The sequence below is a fragment of the Manacus vitellinus genome, unplaced genomic scaffold (genome assembly GCF_001715985.3).
Source record: "Manacus vitellinus isolate BGI_N305 unplaced genomic scaffold, ASM171598v3 scaffold_92_pilon, whole genome shotgun sequence".
Lineage (NCBI taxonomy): Eukaryota > Metazoa > Chordata > Aves > Passeriformes > Pipridae > Manacus > Manacus vitellinus.
The window spans coordinates 665018-690660 of record NW_021940877.1 but is presented as its reverse complement, the minus strand read 5'-3'; the positions used below and the strand labels follow the sequence as shown (position 1 = coordinate 690660).

The 25643-nt window shown below is 53.5% G+C and overlaps 2 protein-coding genes across 2 annotated transcripts in view; one reads left to right on the top strand and one right to left on the bottom strand.

Moving 5' to 3' along the window:
* LOC103760755 (protein-arginine deiminase type-1-like) overlaps positions 1-15418 on the bottom strand; it is a 17655-nt gene extending 2237 nt beyond the window's left edge. The window contains exons 1-11 of the mRNA XM_018086331.2: positions 15324-15418; positions 6768-6942; positions 6249-6318; positions 4966-5027; positions 4174-4291; positions 3936-4061; positions 3175-3350; positions 2987-3090; positions 2551-2674; positions 1038-1145; positions 796-947 (exon numbers count right to left, since the gene is read on the bottom strand). Of these exons, the coding sequence (XP_017941820.1) occupies positions 796-947; positions 1038-1145; positions 2551-2674; positions 2987-3090; positions 3175-3350; positions 3936-4061; positions 4174-4291; positions 4966-5027; positions 6249-6318; positions 6768-6942; positions 15324-15334 (1226 nt within the window). The 5' untranslated portion in view covers positions 15335-15418. The remainder of the gene's footprint in view (positions 1-795; positions 948-1037; positions 1146-2550; positions 2675-2986; positions 3091-3174; positions 3351-3935; positions 4062-4173; positions 4292-4965; positions 5028-6248; positions 6319-6767; positions 6943-15323) is intronic.
* Positions 15028-24595, top strand: PADI2 (peptidyl arginine deiminase 2). The gene is made up of 16 exons (XM_029965213.1): positions 15028-15119; positions 16839-17025; positions 17106-17175; positions 17346-17407; positions 17487-17604; positions 18127-18252; positions 18668-18846; positions 19026-19129; positions 19235-19346; positions 19419-19526; positions 21655-21806; positions 22029-22173; positions 22783-22876; positions 23589-23674; positions 23840-23968; positions 24340-24595. Exons 1-16 carry the CDS (start codon positions 15028-15030, stop codon positions 24571-24573), a joined length of 1998 nt encoding a protein of 665 aa, XP_029821073.1. The 3' UTR covers positions 24574-24595.
* The last annotated feature ends 1048 nt before the right edge of the window (positions 24596-25643 follow it).

Sequence of the window (25643 nt, the reverse complement as noted above, 5' to 3'; positions counted from 1 at the left end):
AATACAATATATAAATATATTAATACATCCTTATATAATGCATAAGTATATTAATATATCCCTCAATTATATATACAAATATATCTAGGCCATATGTATTTATAGGTAGTGGGTGCATTCCATGCCCTGTTCTTGGGCTCCTTTGGGTTTCCTTTTTCCCATCCCTGTGATTCCCAAATCCCTCCTCCGGCAGCGCTTTGTGCGGGGGCGAAGTTTTCTTAGACAGACGGCAACAGGCTGGGAAAACATTAATTAACCCCCTGCTAATGAGGGATAATTACGGGCCTAGAGAGGCTGGGAAATGCCGTTTCCCTGCTGCCGGACCCGCGGGAGCAGTGGGAGCATCCCGTTGGTTATTCCGGCCCAGCCCCAGCCGGGATGGCTCCTGTGGCTGTTTGTCCCGGGAATCCCCTCCCTGCGGAGGGAGGGCTCGCTGCTGCTCCCGCGGCACCAGGCACCGCCTGCCCGAGCAAAGCCACTGCCAGTTCTTCGGGATTTGACCCTTTCCTAGACTTCCCTGCTCCTCTTTTTAATAAGTCAGGAAAAAAATGCCAAGCCTGGATGTGTCCAGGATGGGAGCAAACACCCCAGGCCTGGGAAGGGGGCAGGGTTCTGTGAGGGATGAAGGGACAGCGACGTGGTTCCCATGTCAAGTCTGGGATTTGGTGGCAATTGGCTCCTGATTCTCATTTTGACTCCAAGTTTCCTCCGTGAGGGGCGTCCCTTTTCCCAGGCAAGGATTTTCGGTGCTTGCCCACATTCCAGAGGGAGGGCTGGAGCCCCCCAGCTCCTCACCAAGGCAGGGGGCTGCCGATCAGGATCCTTCCCAAGGGATACTCCTTCCCTCGCACCGTCACCGGGGGACTGACGTCCAGGTTGCCGAAGGAGTCCAGGCTGGTGATGTTTTTCCCGGGGGGTTCACGGGTCACGTAGCCAAAATCAGGGCCCTGGGGAAGAGGAGGAGGGAAGTGGTGCCAAGGACCCTCCATAGGGGGAATTTTGGGGGGAGAAAAGGGGCTTCAGCTGCAACGACGCACCAGGATCTTCTTAAAGGCAAAATCCTTCAATCCTCTGTTCCTGGGAGAGTCAAAGACCACGGGGAAGGTCTTGTGTGGCGCTTCCACGTAGCCAAACTCCAGCTCATCCTGCGGGGGGAAGAAGAGGAGGAGGAGGAAGAGGAGGAAGGCTCCGGGCAGGGTGATAGGCATCTCCCCAGGGATGTGGGGAGGGTGGAGCAGGAAATGGGGTGAGCCTAGCACAGCTCAGCTCTCGCCCTGAACCACAACTGCCTGTCCAGGGGTGACACCCCACCCAGCACGGGACACCCCCGGGAACAACACGGGCCCACGACAGGCAGGAAGAGGGGCAGGGATGAGGGACAGGGAGGGCACTGCCCACCAGCCACCCCCTGTCCTCCTGGGGGGGCACAGGGGGGCCTTCCTGCAGGGGAGACCCTCTTGTACAGCCCCAAGGGATCCCTTTTGCAGTGGGGTCCCTCTCACAGTGGAGACCCTCTTCCAAAGCTCCAGGGGGTCCCTTGGGCAGAGGGAACCCTCTTGTAATATTTCATGGGGTCTCTTTTGCAATGTGGTTCCTCATGGAATGTCCCATGGGGTCCCTCTGGCATCAGGGCCCCTCTGGCAATGTCCTGTAGGGATCCTCTTGCAGCAGAGACCCTCTTGCAATGCCCCACGGGGTCCTTTTTGTGATGGGGTCCCTCTTGCAATGCCCCTCGAGGTCCCTTTTGCAACAGGAACCCTCTTGCAATGCTCCCATGGGATCCCTCTCAGTGGGATCCCTCTGGCAGAGCCCCACGGGGTGTCTCTTGCAATGGGAACCCCCTCTGAAAGTCCCACAGGGTCTCTTTTGCAGTGGGGTCCCCCTTGCAGTATCCCTTGGGGCCCTTCCTGCAATGAGTTCCCTCTTCAAAATCCCGTGGGATCCCTCTTGCAGTGGGGAGCCTCTTGCAACGCTCCATGAGGTCCCCTCCTGCAACGGGATCCCTCATGGAATCTCCCATGGAGTCCTTCTTCCCAAAGTCCCAAGGGGTCCCTTTTGCAGTGGGGTCACATTTGCAATGCCCCATTGGGTCTCCTCTTGCAGTGGGGTCCCTCTTGCAGTAGACACCCTATTCCAAAGCCCCATGGGGTCCCTCTGGCAATGAGGCCCCTCTTCCAATGCCCCATTGTGTCCCTCTTCCAGTTCCAGGGTTCCTGGACCCCATCCCTGCCTGTGCTGGTTTCCACCACCAGCAGCATTTCCCTGGGCTTCATTTCCCAGCTGCCTGGTCTATCCCTGGCATCCGAGTGCTTCCCAAGCAACCAGTCCCTCCAGGGGGTGCCAGCAATGGGAGTGACACCTTATGTGCTCCAAGAGCCTGTAAGGGACCAGAAGAGCCACGGAGAGCAAGCCTGGATTGATGGACAAGCCTGGACTGATGGACAATCACGGACTGATGGACAAGCATGGATTGATGGACAAGCCTGGACTGATGGACAAGCATGGATTGATGGACAAGCATGGATTGATGGACAAGCACGGATTGATGACCTGGATCCAGCGGTCGCTCCGGGTGTCCTGCTCTGAGCAGATGGTCAGCTTGCAGTTGGCTTTCTTCAGCAGGACCTTGATCCCTTCCAGAAAGGCCTCGTTGGAATCTGAGCCCTGCTTGATGCTGGAGGGAGAGGGGGGACTGAGGAGTAGGACCATGAGAAGTTCCCACAACCCCAACCATGTAGCCCATTCCTCCCTCCTAAACACACTGGGCAACAGTCCTGCATGGGACAGACCTGGAGAGCGGCCTCCAGCCTTTCTCCTTGGCATTGCAATAACAGTGACACCGGGTTCCATTCCCAAATATCGCTCCCAGTACTGGATGCACAAAGCCTGGCTCACCCCATTGTTGCTGCACCACAAAGAAGGGCCTAAAACTCCTCCTTGAAGAGTCCCCCAAGGCAGGAGAGCAGTGGAGTGACACCCCTCCTACCTGCAGACAAAAACCTCCAAAGGCTGTTGGGTGTTGGGGGTCATTATCCAGGGAGCCACGCGGAAAACCACCGTATCCGTGAAAATCGGGGTGCCCGGGGAATTCTGTGAGGGGCAGAACCAGCAAGGAGCAGTGCTTGGAAACCCAGCCACTGAGGGAGCTCAGGGGACAGGGCAAACCTCACGTACCTTGTGGGGGACCTCCAGCAAGCTGGCACTGAAGGAAACCAGGCCCGAGAAGCCCCTGTCAGGGAAGGCCAACCCTTCCACGTAGAAGGTGTTCTCCCCACTGCCGACGGGGTCCAGCACGTAGGAGAGCTTGTCCGGCCCCAGCACGGGCTTGTAGTGGGGGTGTGAGTCACTCCCTGCAGAACCACCAAGACACCCCCAGGACACGGTGACCAACCCGCCCTGGGCTGGCAGGAGGCCCCGGCGGGGCCGATGCCCGCGCGGTTGGAGGGGAGCAGGAGTGCCTCCTCTTCCTCCCTGGGGAACACACTTGATCTTCCTGGGACAAAGAGGACTCCGTACCCTCAGGTCCAACCCTTTCAAGGTGCTTGGCTCGAGTGAAGTATCTAATGATACCCTTGGCTGCCCTGACCTGATTTTCAGTGGGGACCTGCTGGGGACGGAGCTGCTGGGGCGTTCAAAGGCAGAATGGGATGGGCTGCTCTGGGGTTTGGGTCACTGCCCATGCCAAAGGGGTGTTGGGCTTTCTGGTCCACAGGAATGCCAAAATTTCATCAATCTCGTGGGGAAAAGCCTTTTTTGATCTTTTTTCCCCCTTGATTTTTTCCAGGTAGCCCCACTTTCCACTGCAGCAGAGGATCTTTGGGGATAAACGAGTGTTTCCAGCAAATGGAGGTGCCCCAATGAATGGAAAATTTAGGGTTTGCTCACCTTGGGGTTGTGTTCAGATATCTGGGAAAGAAGAAGGAAGGAATACTCACGGATAGCGTGGAAAACCCGCACTTTATCCGCGTCCGTCTCGGAGACGTGCAGGACCACCTGGTACTCGGCGAAGGTGGCGCTGGGCCCCTGGGTCCTCAGCAGCATGATGGACATGTCCTTCAGGTCTGGGGGGGAAAGGTGGAGAGAGGGAGCATGGAGAGAGGGGACGGAGGTGCTGCAGTGGGAAAGGCCCCAGTGAGCGCCCTTGGGTGCCCTCGGGCCGTGGGTGACACCGACCTGCGGGGGTCCGTATGTCCGCCTGGCCGCTGTCCGGCCCCCCCGTGCCGGGGCTGTCCCGGTCACAGTTGACCAGCAGCACAGCACCGTGTCCATCCGGACCCCATGTCCACTTGGCCTGGAGGAGAAGCACCAAAAGAGGATTGGAGCAAAATTCCCCCCACCCCATCCCATCCTCCTCACTAACTGCGGAAACGCCCACTGTCCTCCACGCTTGGAGGACAACCCAAAGGCCAGTGATGCTTTCAAGGCACTAAGTTTCCGAACCTCAGCTTCTAGCAGGGCCAGCAAAAACTATTTGGAAGAGATCTTATCTTCTGGCCAGGCAGAAAGTATCTGCCAGGCCTCCTCTGGACAAGGCTGCACCGTTTCCAGAGACACGTCCCCTCTCGATACACGATTTGCGCCGTTGATTGGGCTGCACTTAATTAGCCCAACTTAAGGGCTTGGGCATATGCAGATTTGTTGCCAAAGGGGTAAATCACTGGCTGTTTGCTAAACTCATTTAGTGGCCTCTTTCAAGTCCAAAAAGGAAAAGAAAGAAGAAAGGAAAGGGAAGAAAAAGCAGAGGCTTTTTCAGGGGATCCTCAGGGCTGGACTGGAGACATAGAAAATTTTGGCATGGAATAAGAAAATAAAGTCTCTTCCTCCTCAATTAGTAGGTTGAGGATTTCCCAGGTTATTTGCCCTAATTCAGACACCACCCAAGTCCCTCTCCTTCCTGGAGATTTTCAGGGAAGAGACTACAAATGGATAGGCCGGGACTGCCCCTCCAGCAAAGCTCCTCGTTACCTTGTCCTTCCCTTTGCTCTTCACTCTGCCACTCCGGCTCCAGTCCACGTCCAGGGACACATCTGAGGCATCAAGAGAAGGAACCACGGGCAGGAGAATGAGCTCTTGGTTCCATTTTGGGCTCATCCAGCACCAACCCCACCTTCACACCCCAAAGCTGCTCCAGACCCAACATCTTCAACAAAACGCTGGTAGAAAATCCAACCCAATGGTTCTTTCATGGTTTTCCCCCTTTGATTTCCAGCTGCCTTCTCCCATTTTGGTTCCCAGCTGGGACATTCACATTTTATGGTGTATTTTATGTTTTCACCAATTTCACATTTACAATTGTGTTTTTTACAAAGCCAAAACATGGTGGAGGCACAAAAAAGTGTTTTCCCTGTGGTTGAGTGAACACCTAAATAATTCCAAGGCTTGATGCAACACTTCAGAAGGACTTTCCCTCCTGTTCTTGGCCCAAATTTCTGCCTCTGCTGCTACAAAGCAGAGGTTTACCAGCAATCTCACCCAAACCCTAATAAAACACCTCCTCTGAGTGGGATATGCCACATATGGAAAATACCGGGATTAAGCAGAGAGGAGGACATGGAGAAGTTGGGAAGGAAAGTCTAAGTCTAACCATGAGAAGAACATTTGCAAGGCCAAAGCCCTGTGGCCGTGGTAGCCCCAGATGGCTCCAGTGGAGCCCATCAGCTGAGGGACGTGGGAAACCTTCAGCCTCCTCAGGCCCAATTTTGGGAGGCACATTCATGACTTCAGGACAGAGGTGTCATGTGAGTGCTTTAGAAAATCCCAAATTTGGGGTAATTAATCCATCCAGGTGGAAGGCTTCTGCATCCAGACTGGTTGTCTAGACTCCCTTTGTAGTCAGCAGGGAAAAACAGGCATCTGGAGGGAATGATTCATCTCATCCTAAACTTCTAAAATAGGTCAGACAACACTTTGGTGCCCGTCCCTCTCCCCCAACTGCGACGGAGGTCGAGGGGGAGGAGGACGCCGGGCAAAGGTGGGTGAGGAGATCTCCTTTGGATCCTCTTGTCCCAGTGCCCGGTGTTGGCAAGCAGAGGAGGATGCTCGGGGTGTGCTGGGTGGGGACCCGGCCCAGCCCCTCTCTTTTGCACCATATAAGGCAGCGTAATAATGTTTTAATTGTTTCCCTCTTGCTCGTCAGCACCGGTGAACACCCAAACCTCCTCCCCGCGCCCCCCACTTAACTCCCATCCCACGAACCCAACCAGCTCTTGACATCAGCCAGGTCTGGCCCGGGTTTGTGGAGCACCTACCGACACACGTGAGGTACAGCCAGGCCACCGCCAGCTCGTTGCCCTCCCGGCCATAGTAGGAGATCTTAACCTGCAAAGACACCCCCACATCATGGCCCACGTCCCAAAAAGCTGAGTGGGGCTTCTCGCTCATTGCATTGACCAACAAGCAGTTCTTGGAGGGTTCACCCAAGCCTTTCTCCACTAATCAGAGTTCCCTGAACTGTTTCTGTCTGGTTCAGCACAAAAACGGGCATGGAAACAGCCAAGCTTGGAGGATTTTTGTTGCCTGGCACCAGCTTTTGCAACTGCCACTGTGTCATCAGGAGGGCACAAAATGGAGTCTCCTTCTCCTTCTCAGTTTCATTCTTGGTACGTGCTAATTACACAATTCTCTTTGGGTTTTTTCCATGAAAACAAGCCCAATGTCAGCACTACCTAGTACTGACTCGACTGCTTAGAGGTTGCCCGTAACCCTCCCTGTTTTCCCGGGAAATTGGACTCATTTTTCTGGTTTCAGTGCTTAAGAATCCAACTGACCTTATTGTCATTGACGGTCCTGCTGGTGACATCAATCGTCACCACGACCTCTATGTCGGGATCCAGGGGCCACCTGGAGTTAATCATGGGCTTTGTGGTGGGGCTGTGGATGATGTGGACCGTGACCGCCGAGGTGGCGTGGACGTCGAATGACGTGGCAGCTTTGGGGGTAGATCTGAAACAGAGCGTTGGGTGAGAGACCAAGTCGTCCCTCCAGTTTTCCTCTGCTTGAACCTGGAATTAAAATCCAACCTTAACTAGGTGGAAAGGGCTCATAAACCATCTTTGGGTGATGAAATGGTTGAGTTTTCTGCGTCCTATCTCTGTGGTGGTGTTGAGCAAGCAGAGCTCCCGCTGGAGCTCCGGCACGTCCCTCTGTGGTTAAGCCTGGACTGCGAATCGCTGGAGTTTGGGCATCCAACCTCCCTCCGCAACACCAAGAAAATGTCCAAAATTTCAGCATCCTGTGACAAAACCCTGACCAAGAGCCAGGATAATTTTTAATGTCAACCATCTGGGGAGATGGTTATCACAGGACCATCCCTTGAGCTGAGAGATGCTCCAACTTGGAGCGGAGCCCAAATCCGAGCATGGAGAACCCACACCCCACCTTCATGACATCCTTTGGTAGCCTTTGAAGTGCTGCCTACCTGCTCATTACAGCCCCAGCACCTCCATCCCGGGAGCACGAGTGCTCCGACCTGTCTGCCATCGGGAGCCTCCGACAAGGAGCAAGGTGGGAAATTTCAACAGCGAAAACAAAAGGGAGAACATCAAAAAACTGACACAGAGGAGATTTATTGCCGGTGTTGCTCTTGGCACGGCATCCCTGCTGCCTGCAGCAGCTTGTAAGGGGAGATTAAAGCATCACCTCCCTTGTCATCCCCCATCTCTAACGTCGTGTAACGTCACAAATCCACCTGCACAGTGTTGGATGTCGTGACTCCTCCAGTCTGGGTCTATTTGCTCTGGTTTTACAGCCCTGGTTGTAAATCCATCTGAACATTGTTGGATATCATGACTTCTCCAATTTGGGTCAGTTGGCCCTGATTTTACTGCCCTGGTTGTAAATCCACCTGCGCATTGTTGGATGTTGTGACTTCTCCAGTTTGGGTCTATTTGCCCTGTTTTTTCAGCCCTCCCACCTCATCATCACCAGATTCCCACCAAACTCCATTTTCTGCCCCAAAACAGCCCAAGCCACAGTCAAAACTTGATGCATCAATCACCAAGTTCCCCCCAGCTGGTGCTGTCCCGGAATAAAATGATTCCATTTTTTTAGTGGAAAAAGCATCCACCATCTGCTTTTTTGGTCCAAAGCTCAAATTTGCTACAGAGGAGCCAAATCAGCCCATTTTGGGGCTCAGGCCTCATGTTTAAATAGATCTGAGTGTGTTTTGAGTCCTAAACCAGGAAAAAACTTGCAAATAGGTTTTATATATTCCCATCTGGATGAGGGAGAAAATAAGACTCTTTTAGGGCAGGCAAAGTTCAGTGCAAAGCCCTTGGAGGGGGACGATGGCCCGGCTCCAACACACAACCCCAATAATTGCTGCGATGCCGACTGACTCGTCCTGTTTGTATCATTACAAAACTGATTTATTAAATAATGACCCTGTAACAGCAGGGTAAACACAGCCTCGTATCTGACCAATAAACCAACCCCTGTATTTAATTCCGGAAGAATCTCCTCTCCTGGAATTGCCCGTGCAAAACCTGCCGGTGGATTTTTTCTGCCTGAGCCACGCATTTTATCCTTTAGCCCGTTTTAGCTCCAAGTTGCTGAGCTTGAATTGCTCTTGCCCAATGTTTTCCCAGCCAGAAATAGATCCGGGTTTAGCCAGGGTGTGCTCGGGCTTTGCCTCCAAAGCGTCACGGCTCGGTAACACTTCGACACCTCGCCAGAGCCAACATCCTTCCCTGGGGCACATCCCCCTGGAACACGCCCGGTGGGACACGGCCCTCCGAGTGCTGGGTGAGCTCCTGCTGTGGGCTCTGAATGAGCTCTGAGCTTTCCTCACTGCTCCAAAACACCGCTGGGCTCCTCCAAACCCCACCAGCCTTACGGAAAATGGCGGGAATCCCCCGGCCCGACCTTACCGGCGCGTGTCGAGGAAGACCTCGGTGCCCAGCACGCAGACGCCGTAGGTGGCGTGGCTGGTGGACATCTGCATGACGTGACGCTGGGGCATGGTGTGCCGGGCACGGCGGCTGCATGGGAGGGAAGCTGCTGCCTGGCTTTGCAGGGAAACCAGCAGGACTGGATTAAAAGGCAGGGGAATTTAACTCCTCCTTCCCTCGATGACGGGGCTCGGCCAGGGGACCCTGCCGTCTCCACCTCCAGCACCTCCAGCACCCAACGAGCTGCCGCCCCGCTTGGGGAGATGGAGGCGATAGGGCGGCCCCGGGGAGGGGACACGGGGCAGAGGTGACACCCAGCCCTGCCCTGGGATGCTCGGCACTGAGCTTTTAGGGATTCCTTCTCCCCCTTTTCATTCCTTTACGGCTCCATCTAAACCCTTCGAGGCTCTAATGCATTAAACATGTGTTACTCCTCTGGCAGCACGACGGGCTTGTTTGGGGTTATTACAATATTATCATTGAAATGAAGCTTTTTCTTTAAAACAACCCAAATTTTCCGTGTGGCCTCTGCACAGGTGACTCACGGCCTCAGCTGCAGCATCGGGGCAAAGCCTGAACAAAGCTGGACTAAAGGAAATGTTTGCTCAGGTCGCTCCTTCCCATCAGAAGGAGTCTCGAGGACGGGAGAGGGGCAGAAACGGGCACAGGGAAAACTGCTTGTTTGGCAAGGAAGGGGAAAACAACAAACAGCAAACCAACAGGAGGCTTCCCATGGAAATTAAAAGTTGTCAGTGTTTCACTTGGACCTTGTGTTTCAGGGGATTGGGATTTTTTGGGCAAAGATCCCACGGGAATCATCCCCTCCACTGGAAGGTGGCATTGCTGGAGATAGCCATCTCTCTCCAGGCCATCCCAGGAGGATTTGCCTGCCTGCAAAGAGGAAGCCAGGCAAGATTAATCTCGTTGAGGTGGGAAGGAGGTCTGGAGGATGGAGCTGAGATGGAGGAAAAGGCAACACAGGGACCGAGAGTGTCCCATTGCCACGTGGTTCATCCTCATGTGGGGATGTGTTCAGCTTAGGGATGCAATGGGTAGGAATCAGGAGAAACCTGGATTTGGGAGTGGCAGGACCCCCTGGGAGCTGGGAAGGTCCAAGTGAGCTCAGCAGAGTTGGGGGCCCCGTCCCCGGCAGGGCAGTGAGCAGCGCGTGCTCAGCCGGAGGAGCCGCCGTTCCCTTGGGAGATCAAACCGGCTGCTTTACACATCTCCCAGCCAGGACACATTAAAGGGCTCCCTCCAACTTTAATTGCAGCAACAAAACCCCAGCTCTGTGTCTCAGATGCGAGAACGGCTTTAATAAGCCTGTGGGAGCCTGGAGGAGCGGCAGGATGCTCCGGTGGGGAACACCGGCGGAGTTTCCGGGCTCTCCCAGAGTTCTCCCTGCCAAAGATTTCAGATAAAACCCCATTTTCCAAACACCAGCCCAATCCAAATTCCTGGTGTTCCTAGATTTGGGAATTGTGTTGGTTCTCAAGGACCTTGTGTATCCCCAAAACTTGGAGCTGGGCAGAAGCAGAGCTGGAAAAGCGAGTGAGGAGCTCCCAGAGCATCCTCTGAGGACGAGTTTGGCCACGGCAGCATCTCTCCTGAAGGGAGCTGCAGGTTGGGCTCCCCACTCGTGGCTGCTGGTCGCACTGGTTTGGACTGGGCACGGTGCTGAGTTTGCTGCCTGCTGGGATTGGAGCCCCGTATCCTGCTCGGCTGGTTCCCGGTGCCGGACAGGGAACACACCTTAATCCCCACAGGGTCAGGCCGGCGTGGTCTGTAATCTGCAGGGAGGGGGAGGACGGTGGTTTTGGGCTCCCAGTGAGCACCAGGGCCTTCAGCAGAGAGTGTTTCTCCAAATCCCCCTGGGATCACCCCCGTGCAGGAGGGATGGACACGCAGAGCCCAGAGCCCAGAGCTCCCATCCCCGTCGGGTCTGGGTGGATTTTTCCAGCATGGTCAGTCCCGGGCGTTCGGAGCCGCCACGATCCCTGCGGAGGCTCGGGCAGGCCCCAAACACCTCGTCTGGGTTGGGTGGGACCTCCACTCCCCTCCTGTTCCTCCTCCACCTGCTATTAGCCCGACATGCCCATGCACAGGCAGAATGAGCATTTTAAGTCATCGGGCCCATTCAGAGCTGAGTGTTTCTTCCTAATAACACCTTGTCCTGAGAAAGTTGCCATTAAGATCCCTGGGACATGACAGACGGGATCCTGCCTGTCCATCAAACTGCAGGAGCTCGGCCCGCCTGCTTTTGGGCCTGACTTTGGCTTTTGCCCAACATCAGCCTGGTTTTAGCCACGACTGAGCCAGACCTGACCCCCCTCAGTGCTGCCCCAGGAATCCCATTAATAGCTCAGATCCCTCTGGGGCGTTTCTTCTCACCCATCCTGCACCACCACTCCGTCAAGGAAAGTTTGATAATCTCCCTAAGCCGATAATTACCCCTTATTTATTACTCTGCATGTCTAATTGCAGGCAGGAACTTTTAAGAGCCATGTCAGCCTAATTACTTGCAATAGGGCAAGACATCAAACCAGTTATCAAGTCCCGCTGGGGTTTGCAGGAGGGTTTATTTTCTTTAGGCACATAGCTGTAACAGCAGGGCTGGAGCATCCCAGACAGCCACCAAGCATTCCCCATCCCAGCTGGAAGCCAGGGAATAATGGGGAGGTGCTGGTTTGGACCGGTAAAAAGAGCTTTTTGGTGCCAATCCTGGAAAATCTCCCAGCTTTGCAACCAGAAAGCCCCAAAAATCCCCCTCTGTCCTTTCTCCTCCACAAAACGCAGGCGTCTGCCTGCAGGGAGGCTCCATACCATAATCCAGGAGCAAAGCATCCCATAAAACTGCTTTTCCCCGGGGCTGGAGCTGTGCATGTCCCCCTGTGCTCACCCTGCCCACGCTCTGCCCCAGCTTTGCATTCAATTGGCTGCCCTATAAATATCCCTATAAACACCCCCCTCTCCAGGGCGTGTTGCAAAGACCTCCAGAGGCAGCAGCAATGCCAGGGGTGGGCTCAGCTTTGCCTTCATCCTCCCCAGTGCGTTGGTTTGGCCTCCTCGGAGCTGCCTCTTCCCAAATTCCGGGCCAGAATGGGCAGGAACAGGCAGCGCCTCGTGGCTCTCTCGGGATGGGCACCTGTTTGCACCTCCTAAACATGAAAGGTCAGCTTGGAAGGACTCCATGGGGGAACATTTCCCTCCTACTCGTTGGAATAAGGCTCGTGCCTACACGAGGGTGCCACAGAATGACCCCAAAATTCCTGATCCAGCCCCCCCGGGTGTGATCCCCTCAGGGACCCACCTCCGGGTGCTCCTCAGGGAAAACCCTCCGGAATCAGCTCCGTGGGGCTGTTTGCAAGCCCCAGAGCTGGGATCTGTTCCCAGGTGCTGGAAAGGAGGGCAGGCAGAGCTCCCCCAGCAGCAGAGAAGCTCATGCAGAGCAGCTCCTAATCTGGCTGATCTGATCTTAAGACGGACCCAGAGAACTCCTCTGACCAGCCTGACCACAGCCAGGGAACCACAAGCCTCCAGACACCTCCCTGCAGATATCCATGGATCTCTGTGTCCTAGGAGGCTGCTGATCTCCCACCTGATAGCCCAGAGCGGAGCTGCAGCGCTAAAGGCACTTTTGCCTCCTGAAAACCCCCGTTCTGGCAGCACAAACTGAGGCTGATTTAACAAACCATGGATAGAGTCACCCAGGATTTCACTGAGACGGATCAGGCAGGTCCTCGCGCCTGTTCCCAACACCAGCAGCTCCGTGAACACCTCCAGAGGCTTGCAAAGATCCCAAGAAGCTTTGAAAGACCCCCAAAAGCCTTGTAAAGATCCTAAAGGAGCTTTGAAAGGTCCTGAACAGGTGGTAAAGAAAAAGGGTTGTAAAGTCCTGGGGAAGCTTTAGGAGACCTCAGCAGAGCTGTAAAGGCTCTGAGAACACTTTAGAGCCACAAAGGCTCCCAAAGACCCCAAAAAAGCTTTAAGAGACCCCAAAGCCATGCAAAGACCTTAGAAAGCCTACAAAGACCTTGCATGGCTGGCAAAGAATCCCAAAGGGTTGTAAGTCACTGGGAAGCTTTAGGAGACCCCAGAAGGGTTGCAAAGACTCTGAGAAGATTTTAAAGACCCCCCCCAAAGGCTTTCCAAGATCCCAAGAAGCTTCCAAAGACCCCACATGGCTTCTGAAGAGCAAACCTGGCTGCCAAAAACCCCCAAAGACAGGAACCAGTGCAGTGGAGGAGAAATGGGCTCTTCCAGCCCCTTTCCCACTCAATCCAGCAGCTCCTCCTTTGGTTTTGCCCTCAAACAGGGCATTTTCCTCTATTTTGTTTTGTTGCCTCCTCCCAGGGAAGCACAAACAAGCCCAAAAATCCCTCAGAGTGACCCAAAAACTCCCAGAACCCCCAGGGTTTCAATCCCATCTTTGTTAGCAGGTAACACTTGCTCCCATGGGATCACAATTTTCCTTCTGCTTGGCAAATTCCAGGGGCTGGCAAATTCCAGCACTGTCACACCAAGAGGGCTACAAATACATTAACATATCAATTACTAAAACAAACCATCTCAAAATCCTACTGATTTTAAAATTCCCAAGTGATGCTGAAACCCCTTTATGAGATGGGAGGGATTTGGGGTTGTGTTGGGTTGGGTTTTTTTAAGCAAAGGAGGATTTAAATCACATTTGTTCTCTTCCCTGACAACTGAAATACCAGATTCAGGGGGGACAGGAATTGGGAAGTGAAAATTATGAAAGAGAAGCTGGTTTTCTACTAATTTTCTTCCAAATTGATGATTTTACACCTCTATTTTCCCAGCCCACAGATCGCAGGGAGGTGAGGTCATCCCTGACCATGCAATTCCAGCTGTTTTGGGGTAAAAAGAGGGAAAACAAGTTTCCTGCAGTGCTGGACAGCAGAGCCTGCTGGTGCAAACACGAGGTGGTTTTGGTTTCTTTCTATTTTTTCTCTTTTTAAATTATTTCTCTTTCTGGTTCCTCTTTCAGGAGTGTTTGTTTCTCCTGGTGGTTTAAACAGACGAGGGTCACACAGACAAACCAGATGCTTTTTGGGAGATGGAACATATTCCAGGGCAAATCCTGGACTGGGATGTCTAAGCTAGGGGTCATTTCACCCAAATTCCCAATGTTTTTGCATAGCCTGGGAGCAAAGTGTGTTCTATTTTCTCATATTGCTCAGGGAGAACATTTATACTGTTTGAGAAAGTCTCCCTGTTGCCCCAAATCTCATTTTTGCATATGCAGAAAAGTGGCAAAACTGCGTCTTTTTTGTGTGCTCAGCAAAGTCCTCGCTCACATTTGCTCAGGTCGTGGCAAAAAAACCCAAAAACCAAAACAAACCCAAGCCAGGATTTCTTTCAGCTGGAAAACTGAATTTGAGCTGATTCCCTGCACCGCGGCCAGCGAGGACTGGAAAAGAGAAGCCCAAGAGGGATATAAATAGGGAACATCACCCTGAACGTTTCTGCTTGTCACTAATTGCTTGTGGCTTCCAAAATCTGGGGCAGAAGTTTGGGTTCTGAAATGAATATTTAGTTGGATGGTAATAAATAATTCAAATGCTGTGTGGGCAGCAATTGCTCCTGCCGTGCTCTGTGGGGTGGCAAAACCACCCTGATTTCCCTTCAGCAGCAACTGGTTCCCAGTTTCCCTTTGAAAATGAGCAGGGGGAAAAAAGGGAGAGTTCTGCTCTCGCCTGAGGGCTGGAAAACCGTGTTTCTGCCTCCTAAGAGCAGCCAGAGATTTTCCCTAGAGAGCAAAAAAAGGGCGGATACGCCAAAATCCAAACTGCTGGAAAATCGCCCCCACGTCGGTGATTCCCGTTTGGGGTCACGGAGAGGGTGGAGGGATTTGGGGACAGCTGGGGGAGCTCCTTGCATAGCGTTGGGAGCTGAGCAGGCTCCAGGCCAGCTGCCCTCCCTCTCCATCCCTTCCCTCCCCTCGGAGATCATCTTCCCGAGGCTTTAGAGGGTCCAATCCAGCCTCCCCCTGCCTTTGGGCTGCAGAGTGTCATCCTCAGCCCAGCAGAGCCGGGTTGTGCTCCGAGGAGGAGCAGGGGCTGGGTGCCGGGGGTCGGTGCTGCCGGGGCAGTGCCGGGAGATGCCGGGGGGCCGGGAGATGCCGGGGGGCCGCACGCTGCGGCTGCAGCCCGGGGACCGCATCGAGGCCCTGTGCGTGCTGGGCTCCCGCATCCACGCTGATGTCCATGGGTGAGTGGGACACCCCAGCCTTCCCTCTGCCTCCCTTCTCACCTTCACCCCTCCTGCAAATCCCCCTCCTCGTTTTCCTGCCTGCTTTCCCAAACCCCGTGGCCCCGACGCCTTTTTGTGGGCAAAATCCCCCCTGGGCTTTGCAAGGCTGCGCAAATCCCGGGAAAGCTTCGAGCATCCCCATCTCCACAATGCAGTGTTTACCCCGAGTCCATGCTGGGTTTGATCCGGTGTCATCTCGGAATGCTGCTGGAGAGTGGAGGGATGAGCAGGAGCCACAGGGATGGACTGCAAAGGAAGGGATGCAGCTGGGAGAGGGAAGGAAAACAAGATTTAGCGAAAAAACGTGTCTTGGGAAAGTGGGAAATCCCCACACCACCTTCCCTAAAACAACCCCAATGTTAAATTTCAGGATAATTATTCCCCCCCAAGGGGAAGAGAAAAAAGTTTTAAAGCTCATTTGGGGGTTAATTCTGGTCTTTGCTGCTTTTGCAAATCTCACCCTTGATATTCAAGCCAAGCAGCAGAGTTACGACTCCCCTGGCACCTCTCCAGGTCAAATTCCTGGTGGGATTCCCAAAACCAAGAAACAAGGAAACTGAACCAGTTTTTCCATGTATAATTAAAAGTAATTTAACAATTTCAGAGACACCCAGGCAGGAGTAAAGGAGTGCTCAGGTTTCCTCCCTCCCCCCTCCCCGACGGGGCAGGTTTGGTGGGACCGTCGGCATCCAGAAACCATCTGAGCAATGAAGCCGTAACGGGGATCCGGCACCAGCTCTCGGGTGTCGGGGCAAACAGCCCAAAAATAATAACCTAGAAAGACTGGGAAATTCGGGAAAAGGAGCCAGGAGAGGGGAAGGGGTTGCACGGCGTGGCTGGGGAGGAGCAAGGGCACCCTGGACTGGGAGCGGTGCAGCACCAACAGCTTTAGGGTTGGATAAAATCACCCCCAAATTAGCTGGATAAAATCAGCCCCAAATTAGAGTTTCCCATGGAAAAGTCTCTCAGTGTTGTGATGAGCTGGTAAACACCGGGTTTGCCCAGGCTGGAAAGTAAACAGGGATTTCTCCATTGAAGTGCAAGCCCAAGTTCAATTCCAGCAGCACCAATTAGACTGGGATTATTAGAGATCCTAATCTGCACCAATGGCTACAAATACCGATGTGCTAAACCAGCATCTTTTGCTGGGAAGCAGAAATTCGGTGAAAGGAGCCAGAAGAGGGGAAGGGGTTGCTCGGAGTGGCTGGGGAAGAGAAAGGGCATATGGGACTGGGAGTGGGGCAGCACCATCAGCTTTGGGGTTGGATAAAATCACCCCCGAATTGGTTGGATAAAATCAGCCCCCCTAGAGTTTCCCATGGAAAAGTGTCTCAGTGGAGTGGCCACAGTGCCGTGATGAGCTGTCAAACACCGGCTGGAAAATAAACAGGGATTTCTCCACTGAAGGGCATTAAACCCAAGTTCAATTCCAGCAGCTTGGTTGGGATTATTATAGATCCTAATCTGCACTGGCTCAAATACTCCTTGTGCTAAAACAGCATCTTCTGCCCTAAAAGCAAAGGACAGCTCAAACTCCCAGGGAGGCAGGAAAGGGCAGCAGGAGCCGGTGGTGAGCGTGGTGACGCCGGCATGCCCGGTCTTGGCCGTGGAATTAATTGCGGTGAGAACCGAGTGTTTTGGGTGCAAACCTCTCCAAACACAGAGTGTTTCTGGCAGGGCGGCCCCAGCCGGGGCGGTTTCCTTCGGGGTGAAGCACACGGAGGGGGTCAGTGTGGATGTGGTGTCCCGGGGCCGCGACGAGGCCGAGCCGGTGCCCGGCAGTGGGACGCGGTGGCCGCTGCAGGAGGGGACGGTCCTGAGGTTCAGCATGAGCCAGCCCAGCACCGAGGTCAACGACAACAAGGTGAGGGATGGGACATTGCGGTGTGGGACCTCCACGGATGGAGAACATCCTTTCCCAATCGGGGATCTGGGGGTTTGCAGGTCACTGTCAGCTTTTATGGAGGGGAAGGGAAGCCCATCACCCAAGCTGGAGTCTTCCTCACTGGCATCGGTGAGTACGGAGGCTCCTGGGTGCAACAATCCATCCTCATCCCATTGATCCCTTGGGCGGGTGGGGGGACAGGTAGACCCACGTTTGCCAGGTCTGGGGGGCTTTTTCTCCCACCCAACCTTGCCATGCCCTGGGATGATGGGTGGGTGAAACCCATCCTGTCCATCCAGGGATCTCCCTGGACGTCGACGCGGACCAGGACGGCGTGGTGGAGAGGAACAGCCCCAACAAGGTAACCCCTCTCCCTCCACATGGAAAATCCACGGGCCTGCCTGAGGCTGAGTTTGCTGAGCCTCAGCGGGCTGTTGTAGGCCAGCTGGAGCTGGGGTCCTGAGGGACACGGGGCCATCCTGCTGGTCGGCTGTGACAAGGAGATTCCCTCCGCTCCGGCATCCGACTGCGACAACGAGCAAGTGTTCAACAAAGAAGGTAACAGAGCTTCCCAAAAATCCTCCATGATTCCCCCTCTTGAACGTTTTTTGGGGCAGAATTTTGCTCAGAAACCAGCTGCTCTCCACCAGCTGTTGGACATGCTTCCCATGTGGGAATTTTTTTGCATTTCATAACACACAAAGCATTTGTGGCCACGCAGAGTAGTGAAGCTGAGCCTGAAAAATCACCAGGGCTGCCTCACGCAGGTGAAAGGAGTTCGGGATGAGGTAGCCGGGAATACACCCACCTGTTCCTGGAAAACTAAAACCACATGGAGCCGGTGCCCATCAGGTTTCTGAGGTCAAGGACGGGCCGTGCCAGGGGTGAGGAGGGAAAATAAAAGCTAAAAAGGGCATTTGTTTCCCAGCACAAGGCACGAGCTTTGCCAGCAGGAGCAGGGCTTGTTTTTCCAGGTTGCGAAGGGTGGTGGCAAGGGAAGAGCAGCTTTCTTGGGAAGGAGGTGCAAACTCCAGGAGGGAGCATATAAGACATCTCCTAATTTTGTTGTTTGCCCCCCAGATTTGGAGGACATGGCCCAGATGGTGCTGAGGATGGAGGGGCCCCAGCGCCTGCCCCGGGGATACGAAATCATTCTCTCTGTTTCTGTCCGTGACGCTGACAGGGTTGGGGTGTTCCATGTGCAGAGTAAGTCCTTCCTCCCCTCCTCCTCTGCCTCCTCCTCTTCTGCCCCTTCCTCCTCTGCCTTATCTGCCCCTTCCTCTTCTTCCTCTTCCTCCTCTGCCCCTTTCTTCTCTGCCTTCCCTCCCTGTCAGTCTGGTGGCATTTTCATCCCATAGATGAGCAGAAACTCCATGAAAATGCCTTCCCAGTGGCCGCTCCATCCAAGGAAAGGCCAAGATATTTTTCCTCATACTCAATGTCCATGACAAAATTGCGAAATCCTTCCATCATGTTTCGAGGTGGTTCAAACAAAGTTGTATCTCCACAGAGGTGGAAAAACTCCAGCACAGAGGGACTGTGAGTCCTCCTTGCACAAGGAAATAGGCTTGGAACACCAATGAAAGCTTGGAATTGTCCCATTTTCTCTGTTTCCTTGCAGATCCCTTCTTTGGGCAGCGCTATGTGCAGGTGCTGGGCTGCAGGAAGCTGTTCCACGCCGTGTCCTACCCCGGCGGGGCTGCCGAGCTCGACTTCTTCGTCCAGGGGCTCTGCTTTCCCAATGATTCCTTCTCCGGGCTGGTCTCCATCCATGTCAGCCTCCTGGAGACGCTGGCAGAGGTCTGGGAGCTCCAGGGAAGGGATGCAGATGGGGTCCCTTGTTGCAGCTATCGCAGAGAAGGGGATGGGGAGGGAATGGAGAGTGATCCTCATTAATTAACCCCAAAAAAGACCTCAGTGGAAGGGCATTTGGGGGGAATAGTGTGTGGACAGACCCTGACTCCCGCCTGCTCCCTCAGGGTATCCCCCACACTCCAGCCTTCACAGACACAGTGGTGTTCCGGGTGGCCCCGTGGATCATGACCCCCAACACCTTGGCGCCGGTGAACGTCTTCCTCTGCAGGTGAGGCCAGGGAGGGCATTCCCAGCCAAACCAGTCCTGGAGACAGGCTGGGCAGAGGCAATATCCACCCTTCATCTCCTTCCCTCCTGCCATCCCCTTTCCCAGCATGAAGGACAACTACCTGTTCACCAAGGAGATCCAGACACTGGTGACCAAGGCTGGCTGCAAGCTGAAGGTTTGCTTCGGATACACCAACCGTGGGGATCGCTGGATGCAGGTAGGGGGGCTCCAGAGGCAGGGAAAAGCTTTTCCTTCCTGTGCCCCATGCGGGATTTCCTCCCTTCTTCAGGATGAGATTGAGTTTGGCTACACCCACGCTCCCCAGAAGTGCTTCCCAGTGGTGCTGGATTCCCCTCGGGATAGAGGGATGGAGCAACTCCCCGTCAAGGAGCTGCTGGTAAGAGAAGGATTTGCTTGCATTGCCTGAGGAGCAGCTTGCAGGTTTTATTCCTCATGTAATTCCCCACTCCTAAAACCCTCCTGGCACTTGACTTCTTGGGGGCCATACAAGGAATTGCCTGGAAAATGAGTTTAACAGCTCTGCATGGAGATACTATCCCATCCACTTCCAGTTGGAAGCACACCAACACACTCACTCCCCCTCAAAGCAGGGATCAGAAGGTGTTGGGTGAGAGAGGAAAGGAGGAGCTCACGCCTCTGGGAATGAAAGATTCCTGCCAAGCTCTGGGACTGGAATTCTTCACCCTCAGCACCCCAGTGGTGGGCTGGTTTTTCCTTTCCTCCCCTATGCCCGTGAATATCCAGCAGCTTCCGAGCAGGAGAGGAAAGGGAAGCATGAGAGGGGTCAACTTACTTCCTTGGAAGAGAACAAGCTGCCAACAGCATCCCCGTGGGGCTTCTTTGCCAAGGCAAAGGGCCAGCCGTGGGCAGGGCGTGCCGGGATGGCGGTGACCCCGCAGAGGGCGATTTGGCAGAGCCCAGCAAAGACGAGCATGGAAAAAAAGATGATCCCTTTGAGATCCCACCATGCAGAAAGGGCAGGACACCCCCAAATAGCCATGGAATCGCTGTCCCACACTCCCAGCGGGCGCTGGCAGCAGCCTCAGCCCGGATCCTCTCTCCACCAGTAATGGGAGAAGAGGACGGGTCACTTTTTTTGTCACTTTGGGGAAGGTTAAGAGCTTTCAGGAGCATTGAAATCCATCTTTTCTCATGCCTGACATGAGTACATAGAGTCTCGGAGTCATGCGGCGGGTGGCAATAGCGAATAAGCGGGCGCCCGCTCGGATCTGCCCTCTTTAGGAATTGCTTTGCTCCCTACTTAGGGAAGCAATTTCAGCCTTGGGAGCCGCTAACACATTATTCTCCGATTTCTGCTTTGAAGCCTCCCCTAATCCCCACCGCTATCGTTCCAATCTCATTTTCCAGCTCAGAATATTGAGCCAAACTCGGCACGCACGGGGTCCTCCTCACGCCCTGGCCAAGCCCTAAGCCCTGGGACCCCGCGCCAGGGAAACGGAGCCGGCAGGGAATTAGCCCCTCGAAATCAACGGGGAACTGATAGGACTTGGATGCGACCCGCAAACCTGGGATGAACCAGTGCCTTGACAGTTGAAACCGGAGGGGCTCCGTGGTTTATTAAACTGAAACAAGCTGAGAGCAGGTGTTTCATGCTCAGTCCCCCCCTCAGCACCCGGAGAGAGGAGCTGATCCAGCAATCCCCCAGAGACTCCCCAAAACCCCACGGGGAGCCTCAGTGAAAGCTGTGCTCTGTCTATCCTGGCTTCTCCAAACACCCTCAATTGAAAAAAGGAATTTCTAGATGGAAGTCATGCACTCTCGGGTCTCCCTGCTCATTTTTCCCGACCTGTATATTTGGTTTATCCCCATGGAAACCCAACCCTGATAAGTGATTGGGATTTAACTCCAACCTAACAGATACCTGATCTGGTCCCAGGGGCTGCTGGGAGCTCCAAGCCCGTGTTGACTCAAACTGGAGATCAAGGACAGGTCCACGGCAAGAATTGTGTCCCATCGCTGCCATTTTTGCCCTGTTTTTAACTCCACAATCTCCCCTTTGGGCTTTGACACATCACAGCCAAGAGTTAATTACCCTGCATGCACAACACCCTCAGTCCAAGATATATTAAGACCTGGAAATCAGGGCTTAAGCAGGATTTAAGTGCCATACAGCCCTTTGGGTGGCTCTTAGACTCACCCTCAGGGGCTGCAGTTCATCCCACTCAGGAAGAGCCATCCAGAAGCTCTGCTCCGGGGCTGCCCCAGCACTAATTAACTTAATGTGGACACTTAACTGTTGGCTGTGGGATAGCAGAGGAGATGTGGGATCTCAACGCCTCAACTCTGCTCCTGGATTTTGCCGTTTATTCCTGAGCCTCTGTGACCCAGAGACCTTTCTCCTCTCGCCTTTCCTTTCCCCTCTCCTCACCCATGGACGGGCCTCCCTCTTGCCGTGTTTACCCTCGGGAGCAGGTCTGAGCCCGGCTGGAGGATCAAACGCCGGAGGCAGGAGGGACTCAGGGCAGTGATCCCTCTTTTTCCAGGGCTCCGATTTCGGGTACGTGCACAAGGAGCCCCTGTTTGAAGCCATCACCAGCCTCGACTCCTTCGGCAACCTGGAGGTCAGTCCACCCGTGTCCGTGGGGGGGAAGGAGTATCCCCTGGGCAGGATCCTCATCGGCAGCAGCTTCCCCACGTAAGGCATGGGGAACACACAGATATGGGAGCAAAGGAACCACAAGAGCCCCGAAATATCATCAAAGTCATGTTAATTGGGTTAATTAGACCTTGCCTGAGTGGCTGCGAAAGGGGTGGGCGCGCTCAGTCTCCTCCACCTTGGCGGCTATTTACATCCAAGTACGTGTTGATGGATAAATCCTCATCCTCGCACTCCCTCTCTTGGGGATTTCACTCCCAGATCCACAGGGAGGAGGATGACCAGGATGGTGAGGGACTTCCTCCATGCCCAGCGAGTCCAGGCTCCCGTGGAGCTCTACTCTGACTGGTTGGCCGTGGGCAACGTCAATGAGTTCCTCACATTCGTGCCCACCTCGGACAAAAAGGTACCCCAAAATCTCACATCCCTTTGGTGTTCCTCTTCCAAGATACTAATCCCATTAGGTCACCTCTAGGAAAAACCCCAAAACTCATTTCTTTGGCACTCCCAACCAGTTTGGGTTTCACTCTTGTCCCCAAAATGAGGGATCTGAGCACGAAAAGGGACTTGCTGAGTGAATAATTAGCAGAAACAGAAGGAAAACGATGCTTGCACAGGTAGCCCAAGAACTTTAAACCTCAAGATTCCAATGCAAATCCATGACCCTGGAGATTCCCAGCGGCTCAGCTTCTCCCAGATGTTTCCAGAACATTTCTCTTTCCTCTGTCACAGTTTTTGCTGCATCTGATACAGATTTTTCCCTCAGGGAAACCCTGACACAAGACTTTTCCCTCAGGAAAACCAAGCCTTGACCTGGATGACTCAAAAAAGGAATCTTTATGCCCACACATTCCCCACAAACCCTCCAAGCATTAAAAAAGGCACTAAATAGCAGCAAAGACACCTAATTCAAAGAGTTTTAGCGCAGGTTCTTTGCAAAACTAAGTCCCTGGGGTCTCCCGAGGCTCTGGAAAATCCCCTTTGGGTGACTCCTCTCCTTCCCGCCTTCCCACAGCGATTCCGGATGCTGATGGCCAGTCCCGCCGCGTGCTACAAGCTTTTCCGGGAGAAGCAGAAGGAAGGCCAGGGAGAAGCCACCATGTTCAAAGGCAAGGGGACACGGGTGGCTCTGGGCAGGGTTTGGTGTCAGTGGAGCCGCAGCAGCCAGGCCGAGGGCAGCTGGAGGGACAGGGGGACTCGGGGCCACGCGGGGACATCGTCCCACCCGGTTGTCCTTCACAGCTGGCAAACGGGATGCCCGCCCACCACCCCCAGCCTCCTCACGGCCTATTTTGGGAAGCGAGTGGGATGGCAGGGATAAAGCCCTCCGCGTGGAGGGGATGCTTGGTTGGTGGGATGGAGCATCTCCAAATGCCAGCGGAGCTCCGGCACGGAGTGGGACAACTGGCAGCTCTCACATTACCCAAATTAGCACCATTTTGCCGCTTTGGGAATCCTTTCTTTGGGATTTTGATCCGTGATGGGTTTGGAAGCACGTCTCCATATCTCCACGGGTCCCTCAAGGTCACTGAGAAGACCCAGGCAGCCCCAAAGCAGGGGGTGGATCCAAATCCTGGTGGTGGATGCTCTGGAGAAATTCAGCAGATAACGATTCCTGTGGGTAGGAAGATGGATGACAAGACCTTTCCAGCGCTCTTTCCAATGGGCAGAGCTTTTCTTCCCTCACTTTCCCAATACACTAAGAATTGTGACTCCAGCAGCCCTACTCCAAGCTCAGGAAATTGGGATATGGGGGACTTTATCCATCTGTGTACCCCATCCTAAGCCAGGCTTCATTTTGATGGGACGTTGCATTTTTAGGGTACTCGGGGACAGACACGAAACGAGTCACCATTAACAAGGTCCTTTCCAATGACATCCTGGCGCAGCAGAACCAGTATGCCCAGGTAAGAACTGACATTTTTGGTAATAATTTATATTTCTTGCAGAAACTGCCCCAGGGTGGTGCAAAGGGAGGTGGTGTGTTTTGGCTCTTCTCCTGCGTGAGATGGTTTTGGGGACTGTGCCCATGTGTGTCCCCCTCTCAACCTGCCCTTCTCCATCCCCTCCAGCGCTGCATCGACTGGAACAGGGATATCCTCAAGAGGGAGCTGGGATTGACAGAGGAGGACATCATCGACCTGCCCGCCCTCTTCAAGCTGGACAAGCAGGGCAAAGCTGTGCCGTATTTCCCCAACACGGTGAGGGGGTCCCCACTCCTCAAGTCCTCTCCAAAAACCAGCTTAGTCAGCCAGGATGAGTCCCCAGAGTTGTCCCAAAACAAATCAGCTGTCTAGAAAAAGAAAATATCTCCATTCAGCAGGCCTAACATAACTTTGTGGCTTTGTGTTGCTTGCAGTGGGGTTTTAGGCAAAAACCCTCTCAAAGTGGTGAAATTGAGATAGTGAGGGAAAGGGAAAATTATGTTGGATGTGGAATTCTGTGGGAGGGCAGCTGCAGAAATCGGTGTTGATGGGCTGAGGGCTGGGGCTGATGGAGGAGGGTGACCAACACCTTCCCTTGGGTGTCATCAACCCCAACGCCGCTGATCTCCCTCGGTGCCACCCCACAGGTCACCATGATCGTCCTGGCCAAGGAGTTGGGCATCCCCAAACCCTTTGGCCCCGTGACGGCAGGGGAATGTTGCCTGGAGCAGCGGATCCGCTCCCTCCTGGAGCCACTGGGTCTGAGCTGCCGTTTCCTCGAGGAGGTGGCCTCCTACCACGGCAGCCTGGGCGAGGTCCGGTGCGGCACCAACGTCCAGCGACGGCCCTTCACCTTCAAATGGTGGCACTTCACGCCATAGCAAGATCCTCTTCTCCTCTTCCTCCTCCTCCTCTTCTTCCTCCTCCTTCTCTCTCCTCTCTCCTCCCCAGTGGCTTTTTCAGTGTGTGTTGCTTGTGATTCAATAAATACATTTGCTGTGAGGAAAAAGTCATGAAAATACATAAGAATGGGCAGTGATTGTGCAAGAAAGGGAGGGAAGCCCTCAGAGGGGTGAGGGGGCAATTTTTTTGGAAGGGTAGAAGTTTTTGGAAGGTGATAGAATCACCATCCCTGGAGGTGTTCAAGGAACAACCATGTCACCAAAAATTGCGAAATAAACCCTCTAACCAGTTTGCTGGGTTGGAAAGTCAACATTAATCAACACTGAGGTACATGGAGATCACTCCACAAAACACGTACATCAGTTATCAAAACTTTTAACTATTTATAAATTCTAGCAAATTAAGGAATTGGTGTCCATTGGTTTACAAATTACATAGTTCTCTCAATTAATTAGTATTCTATCTTCTATTTGTTGTTGATTTTTTGCTTCTCATGCTAATTTTCAGTCTTTTTATTATCTTTTTCCCATACAGGGAAAGTCTCAGTAATGGTCTTTGCTAGTTTCCTCTTCATATCTGGTTTCTGTGTCTTTGTGCTTTATAAATCCTACATTCCTGATGTCCAAGTCTCAACAGTAAACTTCTCTCCCAGGTTTTGTTAACCTTTCTCCCCCAGGTCTGAGAACACCAAAGTACATCAAGCCTCTAACTTTTGTTTTTCTAACACATGGACATCACCCATTGCTTGCCTGTCATCCCTCATCTATTCCATGGATTAAATCTCTCAGCATTTCCCCCACGGCTGCATAAACTCCTTTTTAAAAAAAACCTTGTTTGGTAACAATACTGAGACCTTTGCCTCCTCCTCTTGCTCTTCTTCACCCTCCTCCTCCTTGTTCTCTTCCTGCCTCCACCTTTGCCAAGCGGCTTTTTCAGCATGTGTTGGTCACAACTCACTTCATAAATAAACTTGCTGTGAGGAAAAAGTCGTGAAATTCAATAATAATGGGTAATAATCGTAAGAGAAAGGGAGGGAAGCCCTCAGAGT